Below are 17552 nucleotides of genomic sequence, written 5' to 3'. Positions count from 1 at the left end.
AAGCTGTACCACATATGTCCCCATGCCAACCCCCTCCCCTAACCGAACTCCTCTGCCCTGCCCAGGTGTGGTGTGGCGATCGCCCGTGCTCGCTGAGAGGGGGGGCACGGTGCGGCTCGCACCAGACGTGCCGCCCCGTGGGGCCGCGGGGGTGCCTGGCACCACCTTGCGCTGACTGGGGGGAGTGCTGGCCCCCGAGGGAGCCCCCGAGGGACGCGTGCCTCCCAAGTGACCCCCCACACAGCGACGCCCGCTGTTCTCGCATCACGCTCTACTTCAACCCGGCACACATGCAGCCGGTACGCACACGCGCAGCATGGATGTGTGTGTGTGTGCGTACACACGCGTGTGGGTGTGTGCACGTGGCTGTGTGCGGGTGTATATGTCTGTAAGAACCCGGCGACCCGAGTTCGATTCCCGTTCACGGTCAACATGGGTGACGATAATTATATGAACCGGTTCTGGGCCTCCCCTAGGTTGACTCAAGCTCAAGTGTGAGTGTCTGGACCTTCATAGATGCTCATTAACAGCACTTGCCTCAACAGTCTGTTAAGGCTATACCAGGGGAGGGGGAACCTTTACCTTTTGTTGAATCGGTTGATGTGGTTGCTCGTCCACCTGTGTGCGCTGTCCCGTCACAGCGAGTGTAGCCCCCCGTGTGACCTGTGATCCTGTCGCCCCCCCCCACCCCCATGCCCCCCACACTCGCAGGGCCTCACGGTGGAGCAGGTGTGCTCGGAGCTGCGCTTTTCGCCGGCGCTGCGGGACCTGTCCCCCGCCCGGCCTGTCGTGCTGCTTTGTGAGGCGGCCACACCGGGGCCCGGCCAGGTCACCGTCACCGTGGTGAGTGCGACTCCACCGGCTCCACCGGTTAATGTTTACGCCACCGATGTCGGCCGTTGCCGGGATGCCACGGCCGACATCGATGGCGTGGGTGGAGGGGGAGGGTAGTGCCATGCGCCAACCACAGCACCGCCACTCCCCCACGCGGACAGACCCGAGCGCATGCGCATGAACACCTTAAACACGCAGGGTCAATAGCGAAGTGCAGTACAACAATAGATTTGCTGCACTGCCCTCTGCTGTGTAGATATAAGGTCACGGTAGAGGTGCAGCCCTGTAATTGCTGGCTCACACCACTGCTGTCGGATGGGTCTCCACTGCAGGGATCTAGAGACAGCCCCCTGACCCTAACTGTGACCCTTTTCTCGACCCTTGCCTTCAACCCCAACCCTACCCCGCAGTCCGTGGGCAGCGTCCTGTCGGGATCCCGCGGGGGACCAGGCCCACACGGCCCCGGGTCTCTGCGCGACGTCACGGGACAGCTTCTGGAGGCGATCCAGCAGCTGCAGGTGAACGGCACGGCACTCAGGGCGCTGGCCGAGGTCAAGGTGGAGATTCTGGACCGCGCACCCCGGGAACCAGGTGAGAGGGTGGTGTTGAGGACGTCTGCGATGGTGCTGATGCAGTGGGTGATGGTGCTGATGCAGTGGGTGATGGTGCTGATGAAGTGGGTGATGGTGCTGATGTAGTGAGTGATGGTGCTGATATAGTGGGTGATGGTGCTGATGCAGTGGGTGATGGTGTTGATGTAGTGAGTGATGGTGCTGATGTAGTGGGTGATGGTGCTGATGCAGTGGGTGATGGTGCTGATGCAGTGGGTGATGGTGTTGATGTAGTGAGTGATGGTGCTGATGTAGTGGGTGATGGTGCTGATGCAGTGGGTGATGGTGCTGATGCAGTGAGTGATGGTGCAGTGAGTGATGGTGCTGATGCAGTGTTGTAGCCGTGACCGTCCCGATGATGATTTTGCTGATGGTGCTGCCCTCCAGGCTTCCTGCTGCCGCTGCTCGCCGTGCTCATCGGGGTGCTGTGGCTCGCCTGCCTCCTCGCGCTCGGCCTGCTCTGGCTCTGCCGCCAGCGCCGCGCAAAGGAGCACAAGGCCTTTGTGTCCGTGCTGCCCGCCGAAGTGAGGCCTCCGGTGACCATCGCCCCCGGCGGCCCCGGTGTCCCCCGTGCCACCGGCGTCGCCGCCGCCACCGACAGCGCCACCACCGCCACCGCCGCCGCCGCCACCTCCAACAACCAGCGACTGCCACTCGACCGCATCAAGAACCTGATCGCTCGGGCCGACCCAGGGGCCGCAGAGAGGCCCGCGGGAGACGCGGGCCCTGAGAAGAGGGGCGTGGGTGACCACGACCACAACCACCACGATCACCGCCACGATCATAACCACGACCATCACGACCATCATCACCACCACGATGAGGAGGACGAGGATGAGGAGAAAGTGGCCCTGAGGCCCGGGATCCGCGGCCTGCGGCCCGACGTTCTGGCGGCCGTGGACAGGAAGTCGCGACTCCCCGCGGCGGCCACCGCCGTGGAGTACAGGGCGTCGGGGCCCGGTGTGGGGCCCGGCGGGGAGGGGCCCGGAGGCCCAGCGGCCTCCATCATCGCCCTGCAGCCCAAGCAGCCCAACCGGCTCGCCAAGAGGGACAACCGCGTGTGGGGGGCGCAGCGCGCCGAGGACCTTGTGTGACCCCCACACCCCACGTCTCTTGTAATTATGTCCTTGCTCATAGCGTCCCCGAGTAGATGATGATGAAGATTTAATTGACCCTGCTCCCTACCCCTGGACTGCGGAGAGGGGAGATGGAGTGGTAAAACACTGCAGCAAACTAATCAGAGCTGGCGTCGTGACTTGGAGGCATGGTGTGAGCACCAGATTGGAGGAGTGACCTTTGCCAGGACTGCACTGTCATGGGGATGAAGACGGCCAACAAAACTCGCGCCCCACCCACAACCAACTAGCCGACCACCCACGAGTACCAGTCCTCTCACTCACCCGAACCCTCCCTACCCTGGAGACCTACCTTCCTGTGCTTAGCCAGACCCTATTTACTTTTCGTTCCATTTTCAGGTTTGGTGTTAGCAGCGCAATATCCGTGCAGAGATGGATGTGGCTGGGGTTGGGGTTAAGGATAGACCTGGGTCAGGGCTCCTGATTGGCTGCTGTGCTGTTATCCACAGCAAGGGGGAGCGCGTGTCCCACTGCAGCGCACGTGGCACGCGGGGTCCCCCTCTGGGGAGCGATGCCAGCGAAGCCAGCGACCCCGTGGCCAGGCTACGTGGGGTCGGGCCAGTGTCTGGTTCTGACTGTTATTCCTCTTTCCACTGCACAACCGAGCCAGCTCTGGCACGGCCCAGGAGGCGCCACGTTCATCCACTGCAGGAGCCCAGCCGTGTCCCACCGACATCACAAGCAATGAACGAGTCGCGAGTCGAGACTCGTGCAGATGACGCCGTGACGGTGGTTCCCCGCTGTGCGCCGACCGACTTCGCTCGCAACGACCGCGCCATTAGCTCCGCCCCTGGCCCTGCTTGGCCTCGAGCCAGATTCCGACGTCTTGTGACGGTCTGGTTCTGGCTGGCCACGGAAACGAGCCAGTGGAGAATCCGCCGGCACCGCGAGGGCCCCGCGTTGACTCGGCTCAGATGAGCCAGTGGAGAAGGGAGCAGTAGAGGGACCTGGGAGCCTGGGGTCGCGTTCTCAGAGTCGAATCCCCGTGGTCCCAGGTCGCCGCACTCGGTGGAAAATTTTTCGCGCTTTTGTTTTTGCACCACGTGACTGATGTAAAAGAAAAAATGATTATGTATGGTTATTATTTAATTATTTAAATGCATTAGTGACATTAGTGCAGTTAACTGCGGCCTCTATTTAATGCGGTTTTTTTCTATTTAATTTAAGAAATGTTATTCTCTACACTGTTATTTGTAAAACGTTTTTATAAATTTTAAACTGATTAAAAAAAACACGTATTTTTCTTCCCAAATCGAGAGTATATTTAGGCGAAGCAGCCTGCTTTTGTCCGTGCTTTGTTGTTGTTGTGCAGAACCGAGCAGCGTTGAGTGTCAGACTTAAAGAGGCCTCCCCCTGGTCACCGCATAAAATCCCCGCGATCTCTTGCCTATCAGCGACCACCTCATGATGACACGCTTCAAAGAGTGCAACCAAAACACCGAATAGCCATGACCACACGAGCTCCCTGGAATGTTACGCTCTACATTTTCCCCACTTAGTGCACTGTGTAAAATCCCACTGGGGTGCACCGTGTAAAGTAGACCCACTGGGGTGCACGGTGTAAAGTAGACCCACTGGGGTGCACCGTGTAAAGTAGACCCACTGGGGTACACTGTGTAAAGTAGACCCACTGGGGTACACTGTGTAAAGTAGACCCACTGGGGTACACCGTGTACAGTAGACCCACTGGGGTACACCGTGTAAAGTAGACCCACTGGGGTGCACCGTGTAAAGTAGACCCACTGGGGTGCACCGTGTAAAGTAGACCCACTGGGGTGCACCATGTACAGTAGACCCACTGGGGTGCACTGTGTAAAGTAGACCCACTGGGGTACACTGTGTATAGTAGACCCACTGGGGTGCACCGTGTAAAGTAGACCCACTGGGGTGCACCGTGTAAAGTAGACCCACTGGGGTGCACCGTGTAAAGTAGACCCACTGGGGTACACTGTGTAAAGTAGACCCACTGAAGTGCACCGTGTAAAGTAGACCCACTGGGGTGCACCGTGTACAGTAGACCCACTGGGGTGCACCGTGTAAAGTAGACTCACTGGGGTACACCGTGGAAAGTAGACCCACTGGGGTGCACCGTGTAAAGTAGACCCACTGGGGTGCACCGTGTATAGTAGACCCACTGGGGTGCACCGTGTAAACTAGACCCACTGGGGTGCACCGTGTAAAGTAGACCCACTGGGGTGCACCGTGTAAAGTAGACCCACTGGGGTGCACCGTGTAAAGTAGACCCACTGGGGTGCACCGTGTACAGTAGACCCACTGGGGTGCACCGTGTAAAGTAGACCCACCGGGGTGCACCGTGTAAAGTAGACCCACTGGGGTGCACCGTGTAAACTAGACCCACTGGGGTGCACCGTGTAAAGTAGACCTACTGGGGTGCACGGTGTACAGTAGACCCACTGGGGTGCACCGTGTAAACTACACCCACTGGGGTGCACCGTGTAAAGTAGACCCACTGGGGTGCACCGTGTAAAGTAGACCCACTGGGGTGCACCGTGTAAAGTAGACCCACTGGGGTGCACCGTGTAAAGTAGACCCACTGGGGTGCACCGTGTAAAGTAGACCCACTGGGGTGCACCGTGTACAGTAGACCCACTGGGGTGCACCGTGTAAAGTAGACCCACTGGGGTGCACCGTGTAAAGTAGACCCACTGGGGTGCACCGTGTAAACTAGACCCACTGGGGTGCACCGTGTAAAGTAGACCTACTGGGGTGCACGGTGTACAGTAGACCCACTGGGGTGCACCGTGTAAACTAGACCCACTGGGGTGCACCGTGTAAAGTAGACCCACTGGGGTGCACCGTGTAAAGTAGACCCACTGGTGTGCACTGTGTAAAGTAGACCCTACTGGGGTGCACGGTGTAAAGTAGACCCACTGGGGTGCACGGTGTAAAGTAGACCCACTGGGGATGCACCGTGTAAAGTAGACCCACTGGGGTGCACTGTGTAAAGTAGACCCACTGGGGTGCACGGTGTAAAGTAGACCCACTGGGGTGCACGGTGTAAAGTAGACCCACTGGGGTGCACCGTGTAAAGTAGACCCACTGGGGTGCACCGTGTAAAGTAGACCCACTGGGGTGCATCGTGTAAAGTAGACCCACTGGGGTGCACCGTGTAAAGTAGACCCACTGGGGTGCACCGTGTAAAGTAGACCCACTGGGGTGCACCGTGTAAAGTAGATCCACTGGGGTGCACTGTGTAAAGTAGACCCACTGGGGTGCACCGTGTAAAGTAGACCCACTGGGGTGCACTGTGTAAAGCAGACCCACTGGGGTGCACTGTGTAAAGTAGACCCACTGGGGTGCACTGTGTAAAGTAGACCCACTGGGGTGCACCGTGTAAAGTAGACCCACTGGGGTGCACCGTGTAAAGTAGACCCACTGGGGTGCACCGTGTAAAGTAGACCCACTGGGGTGCACCGTGTAAAGTAGACCCACTGGGGTGCACCGTGTAAAGTAGACCCACTGGGGTGCACCGTGTAAAGTAGACCCACTGGGGTGCACCGTGTAAAGTAGACCCACTGGGGTGCACCGTGTAAAGTAGACCCACTGGGGTGCACTGTGTAAAGTAGACCCACTGGGGTGCACCGTGTAAAGTAGATACACTGGGGTGCACTTCGTTTATGTCCCGCACTGAGTGGAGCGAGTTTAAAGTTCCGGATCGTGGCCAGGTTGTTGTCCACTGATGCTTCCAGCTCCGTCCCGTCCCGGAAAAAAATCGTCCGCTGCTACAGTCGCTCGTCCACCACGCATCTCGCTCGTGCCTCCGATGGTCAGGCGGGGAGACTCGATCCGCTCTAAAGAGGATCTCATCCACTCCCAGGCTACCTCGCGCCCGGCTCGGTCCTCCGACCTCGCGTCCACCCGGGTTCATGCAGAGTTCCACCAGGTCAACTCGAGCCGCGCTCGCACTCACTCGACATGAACCCAGGGTTTCGTTGTCTCGTGGAATAATTTTTTTTCTTCCAGAGTTCAGCGCCGAACAGCTCTGGCTGAATATTATCCCTGCACTGACCTGCAAGTCACACCTCGGTGGAACTGACCGCCGTCGCGTGACCCTAACGCCAATGGGTCCCACGGTAGGGTGAGGGCTGAAACTGACACTTTATTGGTACCAGTTTGGTTATATTGTACTTCGTGCGTATGTGGATCATTACAAGCGAATTGTGCGATTCCCAACTCCCATGGTGTACGCTCCCCGCCTTCACCAACTCGCACCGATCAGCGTGGCCACGTACGGGCAGTGTGACCGCCCCCCACACAACCCACGAACCCGCACGGCGTGGGGGGGGGGGGCTCGTCCAGCAGTTGACGGGAGGGCTGTCCGTTCACACGCCGTAATCACGCGATTCACCTTTCGTGGCCATGTGGATTGGCACCACGAGAGTTTAGGCGCCCCGGGTGATACAGAGGAGCAGGGGGGGGTGGGGGTTTGGTTTTGGGGGTGTTAGTACCCGCTGGGTAGAGATGGTCGCCGCGTAGAAGCCGAATGGGTAATCGATGTCAATGTCGTTGTCAGGCTCGGGATACTTGCGTCACACCGCGTGCGTTAATAACACTGTAACAAAACAAAATGTTCCTGGGTAGTCAGTGTCATTTCCTAATTGCTTATGCTTGAAAAGTCCAGATAATAGCTATTATTCCCCACAAACTTTGCTTTTGTGACCAGGACAGTGATCTTTTGAAATGAACCTATTTTCAATGAGAAAACGTGGTGTGCATTTGTCTTTCGTTCACATAAAGTCCTGGTCACAAAAGCAAAACTTTGTGGGGAACAATAGCCATGTTCTATACTTTTTAGGCATAAGCAATAAAAAAATAACACCGAGTACCCAGGAACAAATATTGTTCTACATAGTGTAATCAATACCTTTTAATTCATTTCAAATCGTTGCGTGAAATGGGTTCTGGCGCGATCCCTGTAAGCCACTAGAGGCCGCTATACTCACGTCAAAATAGCAACAATAATTAGGGACACTTGATATTCGGCGCCATTCATGCTGACAAGCGCGAGGCTGCCGCGTGAGTGGTGAAGCATGGTCAAAGCGCATCCCCGCAAAGCCCCGCAAAGCCAACGTGGCTTGGGTCTAAACGCAGCGCGCTCGATCGCCCCCTCCGTGGCGAGAGCACCGCGCCGGGCTCGTCGAGGTGAATCTGGACGAACCGACGCGGTCCGTGTGGTGCTGGTGGAGGAGGAGGTGGGGGAGGTGGAGGAGGTGGGGGGGGGAGGAGGAGGTGGGGGAGGAGGTCTCGTGTCCATGGACTCACGCCGCACCATTCCCGCCATCGTCGGCACTTCGACTCAGCTCCACCCGTCGTTGTTTTAACGAGTTAATTGTTTTACGCGCCATGATCCTCGTTACTTTTGCAACAACAAGAAAACGCGATTTGTGTTCGCAGCCGGATGCTGATTTTAATTTAAAGTCATAAATAAAAGATAAAATTAGTTCGCTTTCTTTTAGGACAAACATTTCTAACGCTTTCACCGCAAGGGGAGGCGATGGCGTGGGCTGATGAGGGAGGTAGCGGGGTGGTTCGAAAGGGGTTGATGATGATGGTGGGTGGATGCGGGATGGGAGGTGATGGGCGGCGATGGGCGGTAGTGATGGCCGTGTGGTGACGGGGCACAGAGGAGCTGTTTGTTGGGCGAGAGCGATGGGGTCTCGCGGGAGTCCACGTGCTGGGTTCCCAAATTGACGCGGAATGCCCCAAGCGCGCGACACCGGCCAGTTGGTGGCACCAGGGGCCACAAGGGGCCCCCCATGCGGACGACTCGCTCGTGGTGACGCCAGCGGCGTTGTCGTGGTGAGGGAGTGGTGGTGGAGCAGAGGTCGCAACCGGGTACCCGATACCCGTACCCTACCCGATACCCGGCTACCCGTACCCGGGTACGAGTAGACCGTGAGTCACTGGTTAGTAACTGTTTGTCACTAATTTCCCAACGTCTTGTCTCTTCTCACAATTCAAGTTCCTAGAATCAACCCAACCGCGCCTGCAACATGGCTTCATCCCAGAGGTCGCAATCAGGTACCCGATATCCGTACCCTACCCGTACCCGGCCGGGTACGGGTAGGGTACGGGTACGGCCGGGTACGGGTACCCGTTTGCGACACTGGTGCGGCCGGGTACGGGTAAGGAATCAAAACCCGTTTGCGACCTCTGTGGTGGAGGGAATGGTGGTGGAGGGGGTGGGGGAGTGGTGGTGGAGGGGGTGGGGGAGTGGTGGTGGAGGGGGTGGTGGAGGGGGTGGGGGAGTGGTGGCGCAGCGGGTAGCGCGCCGGTTAGCGCGCCGCGCTGCGAATGCGGCCACATCAGTTCGATTCCCGCTCACGGCCAACATCATTGACAATAATCTTAACGGGTCCTGGGGCCTCCTCTAGGTCTACTTATCCTCAACTGAGGAGCCAGTACGGTGCGAAAGAAGTCCATCATGCATACAACACTGGGGAGACAAATGCGACTGGGCATGGTGCTGGCCACCCACCGCCTTGTGTACCGTGCCGGCCTCCATTGGTACTCGCGAGCGGCACTCGTTCCAAAAGCATGTTAAGGCTACACGGGGGATCTTTGGGTGCCGGTGAAGTGGGGGGGGGGGGGTGTCTGAGGGGGGAGCGGTGGCGCAGTGGTTAGCGCACTACGCTACAAACCAATACTTGTGGGGTCGAATGGGCGGAGTGGGTCAGAATGGGGGAGGGGGGATGGGGGAGGGGTGGTGGTGGGGGGGGGAGGGGTGGTGGTGGGGGGGGGAGGGGTGGTGGTGGGGGGGAGGGGTGGTGGTGGTGGGGGGACATTTATTGCCAAACTTGAGAGTTAAAGAGAATTGCGACAGACCTGGACTCTGAAGCATCTCCACTCATGAGCAACACAACAACAACATTCCCTCACGACTCACAGTTCACACTTAGCCTCACGTTCGACCACACAGAGACACAAACACCCCCCACCACCACCACGTCTAACCTGGCCAGAATGTTGGGAGCGAGCGATCTTAGCGAGCAAGTGTGAAGGTCAAAGCGGCACACGAGGGGGTTGGGTTGGGGTGGGTTGCCAGCAATATACCCGGCCGCCTTTGTCTCCCCAGTGGCGATATTTACACACCGCAGCAGCTCGACCTCACCCACGCAGCACGGAAAACAGCACACGGGCCCACGCAGCACGAAAAGTAGAAATCGGAAGTTTTATAAATCGCCAGTACAAACGTTGCACACGCACACGTGCGCTTACAACACTGAGACTCCCTCCGCTTTAGTTTACCCCACCCCTCCTCCTCCATCCTCTGTGCGCTTATGGATGTTACCCGTGCTATAATAATAATTATTATTAAATAGCGTTATCCTATTCCAATTAGGCGACCCGACAGTATCGCGGTCTGGGGGGGGGGGGGCATCCCCCGCACACCCCCCCGCCCCGCACGGGGTCTCCCTGAGTGACGTCACCAGCAGCTGCTCATGACGAATCAAGAGGTTATTGCAGTCGCGTGCGGAGCTTAAATCATAACTACAATCGATTCATTAACTAGCTACTCACTCACAAGCTGGTTAGCAATGACGACACCGCACGAGATCTGACGTTGCTCAAGCCCCCCCCCGTCCTCGGATCTAGCCCTCCCCCCCACGATGGGACTTGCACCATCACACCACGAACCGCTCGAATCGCTCACTAATCGCTGCAATCAATAACAACAATAACGGTGCCATGTATTTACCCAGGAGAGCCTCCTCACTGAAGAATGTTTTCAGGAGGGCCCTGCTAAATTGAGATGTCTCCCCACGCTGCCCCCCCCCCCACTCCCCACGGGGTTATGAGGTTTGTTCGTTTGATGTTATTTTTAATTCGCCGCTATGTTCAACTGGGGCGGAAGAGGGCGGCACGTGGTGTGGGTCTCCGTCGCGCCCCAACACGACAAGCGCCGCGGGGCCCTCGCACAAGCGGCCGTGGGGGCCCAGCAAACGCTGCCACCGCTACTGCCACTACTGCCGGCGTCACCACCGGCTCACGTTCTACATCTGCATCACGAAAGCTTAAAATCAAGATTTGCATTACAGTTCCGTGAAAATATTCGCGCCTGGCTGCACTTTATTAATCTGTCCGTGGCCACGTCTGTTCGTGTCTTCCACCCAAACCCCGCCCTGGCCCCACAGGGCTAACGGCAGGGCGGAACGGGGGGTCCAGGTCGAACGCCGGAGTTCACACGGGGGTCACCCCTCGGCCCCCGCGCCCGGGCCGCTCCCGCACGCCAGGCAACGGCGGCACAGGCGGTGCCGCGACGTGACGAGCCGGCGGTAGCACGCGAAGATGCGGTCCTGCGTGAGCTTGAAGGCGGCCGACATGACGGCCATGCCGAAGACGATGTAAATGGAGATGAGCAGGAAGTAGTTGGGGTGGCTGGGCACGATGTCGCCCAGGCCGATTGTGGTCATGGTCACGAAGCAGAAGTAGAAGGCGTCCAGATAGCTCCACTCCTCCCAGAAGGGCATCATGAGGGCGCCCAGCGCCACGTACGCCGCCAGCGTCGCCAAGATGAGCCGCACCGGCACATCCAGCTGCTCGGCCAGCTCCCCGATCCAGCGGATCTTGGTGGCGGCGTCGGCCACGCCCGTCACGCCAGGCCACGAGCGGCTGCGCTCCAACCGGGCTCCGGCCACGGGCCGAACGCCGCCGCCCTCCGACAGCCGGCGCTGCCCCACGCCGGCACGGAGGAGCGTCGCGCCGTCTGACGCCGCCGGCGCCGCCCAGACGCCGGCGAACTCCTCCAACTCCACCACCACGGACCTCCCGCCCGGCGCCACCACCATTGCCACGGCGTCGCTCGGCGACCGATGGCGCACGCCCCGGAGCGCGCCGGTCGTCCCGAAGAGCGACATCTCGTCCGGTGGCGCTGCTATGCTGTTCCTCAGCGACCTGAGCCGCCGCAGCGCCTGGAACTCGAGCAGGACGTGGTCGCCACTGCGCACGGACCCCGACCTCAGCACCGAACCCGACCTCCGCACCGAGCAGGGGTCCGGCGCGGTGTCCGAAGCGGGCGGCGCGCCGCCACCGCCATTGCTAGGTTTGGCTGACAGAAGCAGACCGTCCAGCTCAGTGCGGCCGTTCTCTCCCACGAGGGCTCCCGCAGGCCCGTCCGCGCCACGGAGCCCATCCGGCTCTCCCTCACCGCCGCCACGGCGGGAGCGGCGCTTCTGGGCCCACCACCACCGGCGCTGCTCCCGCGCACCCTTCTTGTCGCCGTCGTGGCCTTTCTCTCGTCGTCTCCAACGCTCGAGGGTGGAGGAGCAGCGGTCGCGGCACGTGGTGTAGAGGCGCGTGAGGCCGGCGGCCAATAGGTCGCCCGCGTCGGCCACCACCAGTAGCATGATGGGGATGCCGAGCGTGGCGTAGGCCATGCACAGCACCTTACCGACACTAGTCACTGGGGAGATGTTACCGTAACCTGCCGGGGGGTGGGGGGGAAGGGTGGGCAGGGCGAGAGGGAGGGTCGTCATCAATCGCCATCAGTGGTTGGTCAGTTGTCGTTATTATGCGTTTGGATTAATTATCGGAGCCATAATTCATGACCGTGGAATTTATGTATCGTCTTAAATTAAAATATTTCACCTGGAACGTCTCGTTTGCAAGGGTGTTACTGTCCAGGGTGACTGTAATTGACTTAATTGTCACCATCATCAACGGCGTTGACCACAATCAGTGCAATTAATAATTATCAATGTGGATCAGCAGCCACGACTTTGTTTCGCTTCAATATCAATAGTGAACATAAACAATGAGAGTTGTGGCCGAGGGCCGATTGGTCGGCGCCGGCATTCACCGATGGTGGTGAAGATGGTGCAGCAGAAGAAGAGCGCGCCCATGAAGCTCCACTTGGCCTGGTCAGGGGGCGTGGAGCCCACCCCGGCCCCCAGCAGGTGCAGGCGCAGCATCTCCTCCAGAGCGCCGCTCATGCTGCTGTTCCACACCTCCCCTGCAAGGAAAGCCCCGGGTAGTGAGGCGAGAAGCCCCCCCCTCCGTCCCTGCACGCCTCCCCCCCCCCCTCCACATCCCTGCATGCTACCCCCCCTCCCCGTTTCTCTGCACCACCCCTCCATCCCTGCACGCTACCCCCCCCCCCCTTTCTCTGCACCACCCCTCCATCCCTGCACGCTACACCCCCCCCCCCCACCCCGTATGCGCGTAGCAATGCTGCTGCTGTCCAGCTCTCCCTCCGGCGAATGCTCTGGCTGTACCGCTGGGTGTCGTTCGGCACGATGTCCGACGTTTCGCTCTGCATGTTGGGAGTTTCTTCAGCGCTGGAAATAGCTTCTGAAGAAGCGCACAGCAGGTGCAGCTAAACGACGGACATGACACAAGGCGGTACAGCCCAGAAACACATTGAAGGGCGATGAGATAGTCACAATCTTTATAAATAATAACGTACAGCTCTTTGTCAATCCACTGCTGGATGAAGGCCTCTCCAAGTCATCACCTACGGGAGAGCACGAGACATGAAGCGGCACCAGAAGTCTCCCGCATCATCGCGGTGTCACCACCCCAGACCCCTGATTAAGGTATCCCCTTGATAATCCCATCCAAGCCACCCTTGGCAACTCCCCCCCACCCCGCCGCGTCCTCCTGTGGCTGACCGGTGCAGCAGACGTTGGTGCGGACCGCGTCGATGATGTTCTTGACGAGGTGACTCAGCGTGCGCTGGGCCTCCTCGCTCGCGTTCTCGTGGGCCTCCTGCTCGGCGGGGCGCTCCAGGTAGCTGAAGGCGAGGGCCCCCGCCAGGGCGTACAGCACCAAAAGCGTGGTGAGCAGCGCGTGCGGGGCCAGGTGGTGCAGCAGCTGCCGCGCCCGGGTCCCCGGTCCGCAGCACGGGGGCCCACGGCGCACCCGTGACGGGGCCTCCTCCGCCCGCTCCCCCACGTCGGCGACCATCGTGGACGAAAACGATCCCCGCTGACGATGCCGATGCCGTCGCCGCTACTGCCGGGAGACACGGGTCAGCTCGGGTCAGCTCGGGGTGGGTGTCGGCTTCATCCAGGCTCAACCTACATAGGCCCGAGGTAGGGGGCTCGTGCGAACCGCTTGGGGATATCAGAAATAAACCCATCACGCGTACGAGGGGATGCACGGATGTGTTTGTGATCCCACTTTGCCCCTCAAGCGCTCGATCGCCGGGCGTGTGCGTCACCATCGGGGTTGGTGGCTCACGCGAGTTTAGAATCGATGGGGAGGGAATTCCAAAAGTCGTTCAATACACGCTTTTCCTCGTCCTTACAACAATAAAACAACACCATTAAAGAAGGGCAATTGCCTAAAACGTTACCCCGCTGAGCGTTTCTCGAGCACGCGTTGGGGGTATTGTCTGTGGGAGGAAGGCTGTGGTGGTGAGTAAGTTTCTCTTGGGCGTGGTACTGAATTCCACGCCACCGCGCTGCGGGCGGGGGTAGCATTCCGGGGGGGCTGACATCACCACTATCATTATCATCATCAATACCATCATCACCATCAACACCACCATCATCAATACCATCAATATCACCATCATCAACATCACCACCATCATCATTATCAATACCATCAACATCGCCATCATCAACATCACCATCATCAGTGCCACCATCGCTGTCCGGTTCGCTCGCGCCCTGCAAGCGGTTTTGGTTTTTGTAACGAACTGCTACGAAGACACCTTGCGCGGGATGTGCTCTTCATTCTCGTCGTCACCATCACCCCACGCATCATAGTCATCCACATCATCAACATTCACTACATCAACATCAGTGCTCATCAAGGCCGTAGCCATGGAGTCAACATTGGGGGGGACCAAATCTTCCAGGGGTTCTGGGGGTCCCTCCCCCCCCAGAAAAAAAAATCTAAATTTGAAAACTAATTTCCTGCCTAAAATATAAAAAAATGCACTAGGACATGGGATGCACTTTTTTACAATAATGTCCAATAGTATATTGTATTACATTGCTCTGTTTTTTTCTTTTCTTGTTTCATTGTATGTAATGGCAGAGATTAGGGATTAATAAACTACAACCATAACCACAATCATATAAACAGAAATCTATTTTATAACAATATATTGGGGGGGGGGACATTTTGATCATATTTGAATATTGGGAGGGATATATATTATAATCATCCGCATCAGGTATGGCAGTCACCCCCATAATTACCATCATCATCATCCGCTACGCCATCAGCATTGCGAGTTTTGCAATTTGCCACGGGAAGCCCACGCCGTGCCTCCCCGCGACATCAGAGCCGCGCACGGCACGCGCAGCCCGCGGTCTCCTTCCCGCAACTTCAATATAATTGGTATGCGCCATGAACAATGCCCGTTGCTCGAAACGAATGTCGCCTATAGGCTCGCGTGGTGCTTGTTTGTTATAATCAGCAGCTGCGCGTCTAAGGCCGAGCCCCATCACAGCCTCGGAGCCCAGCGCTGCCCACAGCCCCCCCCCCCCCTCCTCTTGTGCGGGCGCACGGGGAGATCCGAGGCGAGTTCGTATTTGTTCAGAATCGACCCCCGAGGCTACGGCGAGTAAATTATTTATCCAAACAACCGTGGCTTCTGTTCACTTCTCAGCGCATATTTTTTTTAACCCTCGTTGTTTGCCTCTCCCACGTGTATTCGAGCGTTCGGCATTTTGTCCGACGTTTCGCGTGCCGTTTCGGGAACTTCAGTTCGGAGATCGTGCCCGACAACGCGCGGGAGAGTTGCGCCACAGATCTCGCGGGGGGAAACCCCTGCGCACGGACAGACCCCGTTAGAGCCCATCGGCCTCTTGTCTTTCCACGCCAATCACCCAGCGGCATTGTTATTCAGCACGCAGAGTGTCCGCCGGGTTTCCGCCTTCTGGGACTCATCAGCAGTCAGGTGCACCGACACTGCCGGGTTCGCCAGATGCTATTGGCGAGAGCACCGCGACTACACACCAGGGCCCTGTTCAACGCTGCAGGCGGTTGGATGCTGCGATGAGTGACGGCGGGGCTATGTGCAGTGCTATACAGCTGTCTAAGATTCGCGACTGTGCCATGAATCCGGTCACGCGAGTTCGATTCACGGCCACGGGTAACGTAAACAGCGAGACGTCTCTGAACCGGAGCCCCCCAACCCCTCTCCCACCGCAATCACCAACCTGCATCGACTAGCGCGGTGAAGTATGGCTAGACAATCCCGTCGACCAATAGCGGCGTGGCGAGCCCTTCGTCCAGAAGGGGACTGGCACAGGGCTGTACGTTCGAGGGCGATTACTGAGGGAGAGAATCTGCGCGCTCACCACTCGTTTCATCGGCATCTCCCTCGCCGTCTCCGTTATCGCCCCCCGCGCCTCCTCGCCCGGGAACGCGCCGCGCGACCTAACACGACCCCCTGTTTGCCGGCTCCAGCCTCAGGGCTGCGTGGCCCCACGATTTACTGTTGCCTTTATGTGTTTACGCGCGGGTGAAAAACCATTCAACTGGAAGATGATTTACAGCAACGCCCCGCGGATGGCCTCGGTGAGAAAGGTCCCCAACGGGAGAGAGAGGGTCCCCAACGGGAGAGAGAGGGTCCCCAACGGGAGAGAGATGGTCCCCAACGGGAGAGAGATGGTCCCCAACGGGAGAGAGATGGTCCCCAACGGGAGAGAGGGGGTCCCCAACGGGAGAGCGGTCCCCAACGGGAGAGAGGGGGTCCCCAACGGGAGAGAGAGGGTCCCCAACGGGAGAGAGAGTCCCCAACGGGAGAAAGGGGGTCCCCAACGGGAGAGAGGGGGTCCCCAACGGGAGAGAGGGGGTCCCCAACGGGAGAGAGAGAGTCCCCAACGGGAGAAAGGGGGTCACCAGCGGGAGAGAGGGGGTCCCCAACGGGAGAGAGGTCTCGTGAGTTCGGACGGAACCGGTCCCGCAAGCTCACACCGCGACGTGACGGCCGCTTTCGGTGAGCGGATCCACCGCCCATGCTGCTGCGCACCGCCCCCCATTGAGAAGATTCCGCGAGACATGCGGGAGGGAGGGAGTGGCTCAGACCGAGCCAGAGTTCACTGCTACTAACTGGAGTTGTGGCACTGTACCAAGTTTGAAGGCTGAATCTCACGTTGGACTGTCTTGTTAAACGAGTCGCGGCGCTTGAAGGTGCGCCTGGTACGTGGAAAAAGAAAACTGATGATGGTGGCACTGGCCGTTTGGCTGTTAAGTCATTTCGCTACTTCAGCCGGAGGTTTCAGATCAAAGTGAGGGGTTCACTCACCGGGCGGATGCGCCGCTCTTTGCCCGCTCGGCCTCACGAACCTCCCCTGCAGGTCCCCCTGTCTTGCGAGTCCCAGGCAGCCCCTTCCGAACCCGAAGCGCTGCGAGCCCCCTCGCGGCGGGGGGTCCGCAGGACTCTGCACGCCAAGTGGCACCCAAGGAGTGTTTACGCGACGGCAGAGGACCCCCGGGGGTAGCGGGGGGAGCTCGAGTCTCGTCCCAGCAGAGCGCGCCAGAGTCGAGCTCCCGCCGTGTCCCCGCCTGTCCCAAGTGAGCGCATGGAGCAGTGGCCAACTCGGGGGTCTTTTGTCCCGGTGGAGGGGGAGGGGCCCGAAGGGGGAGGGGAGTGTAGGGGGGGGCGAGAACCTCATGGTGAGTTTACGAGGCGAGGAAAGAGGACAGGCGACAAACCCTCGCCGCTGCTTTTGATAGGGAGGGCGGGAGGAGTATGTGGGTGTGGGCAGGGGGAGGAGGAGCGGGGGAGGAGGAGGAGGTAGGAAGAGGAGGAGCTGGCACGCATTCCTGCCGCCTCTGTTTGCGCGCCACGGCTGCGCGAGCCGACGCTCCCAGTGGCTGCCCCCTTCCTGCCCCCCCCCACTCGCGCACGGGACTGGAACTCGCTGTCGGGGGGGGGTAGGGGCACAGATGGAGGGTAGGGGCTTTGCCCCCTCGAGGCACGTCGCGTGCGCGCTGGCCTCCCCTCCCCTCCCCCGCGCGCTCCCATTGTGTTTACCGCTGTCCC

At 59.1% G+C, this 17552-nt stretch overlaps 2 protein-coding genes across 5 annotated transcripts in view; one reads left to right on the top strand and one right to left on the bottom strand.

Moving 5' to 3' along the window:
- The window catches only part of LOC133360721 (protein jagged-1-like), a 31824-nt gene extending 28030 nt beyond the window's left edge, over nucleotides 1-3794 (top strand). For 2 of the 3 annotated variants that reach the window (XM_061579528.1, XM_061579512.1), the window contains 4 exons: nucleotides 66-299; nucleotides 712-843; nucleotides 1245-1425; nucleotides 1833-3794. In XM_061579528.1, the coding sequence (XP_061435512.1) occupies nucleotides 66-299; nucleotides 712-843; nucleotides 1245-1425; nucleotides 1833-2539 (1254 nt within the window). In that variant the 3' untranslated portion in view covers nucleotides 2540-3794. The remainder of the gene's footprint in view (nucleotides 1-65; nucleotides 300-711; nucleotides 844-1244; nucleotides 1426-1832) is intronic. The other variant, XM_061579518.1, reaches the window with a different exon arrangement.
- Nucleotides 3795-9629: 5835 nt separating this feature from the next.
- On the bottom strand, nucleotides 9630-17151 carry LOC133360706 (potassium channel subfamily K member 18-like). Of its 2 annotated transcripts, XM_061579495.1 has the most exons (4): nucleotides 16812-17151; nucleotides 13213-13555; nucleotides 12402-12554; nucleotides 9630-12026 (listed from the first exon to the last, which is right to left on the bottom strand). In XM_061579495.1, exons 2-4 carry the CDS (start codon nucleotides 13505-13507, stop codon nucleotides 10795-10797), a joined length of 1680 nt encoding a protein of 559 aa, XP_061435479.1. In that variant the 5' UTR covers nucleotides 13508-13555; nucleotides 16812-17151; the 3' UTR covers nucleotides 9630-10794. The 2 variants fall into 2 exon arrangements, with proteins under 2 accessions (XP_061435479.1, XP_061435485.1); XM_061579501.1 differs by lacking the exons at nucleotides 13213-13555; nucleotides 16812-17151 and adding an exon at nucleotides 12817-13138.
- Between the last annotated feature and the right edge of the window lie 401 nt (nucleotides 17152-17552).

The sequence above is a fragment of the Lethenteron reissneri genome, chromosome 8 (assembly GCF_015708825.2).
Source record: "Lethenteron reissneri isolate LAM-NWPU_2019-01 chromosome 8, ASM1570882v1, whole genome shotgun sequence".
Taxonomy (NCBI): Eukaryota; Metazoa; Chordata; class Hyperoartia; order Petromyzontiformes; family Petromyzontidae; genus Lethenteron; species Lethenteron reissneri.
The sequence above is the reverse complement of the archived record's forward strand: the minus strand, read 5'-3'. Positions and strand labels throughout refer to the sequence as shown.

Excerpts from the sequence above, each read along its gene's own strand:
- LOC133360706 (XM_061579495.1), bottom strand. The coding sequence starts at position 13,507 with ATGGTCGCCGACGTGGGGGAGCGGGCGGAGGAGGCCCCGTCACGGGTG. Across the intron at positions 12,555-13,212 it reads CACCAACGTCTGCTGCACCG|GGGAGGTGTGGAACAGCAGC; the intron begins GTCAGCCACAGG and ends CTTTCCTTGCAG. Across the intron at positions 12,027-12,401 it reads CACCATCTTCACCACCATCG|GTTACGGTAACATCTCCCCA; the intron begins GTGAATGCCGGC and ends ACCCCCCGGCAG.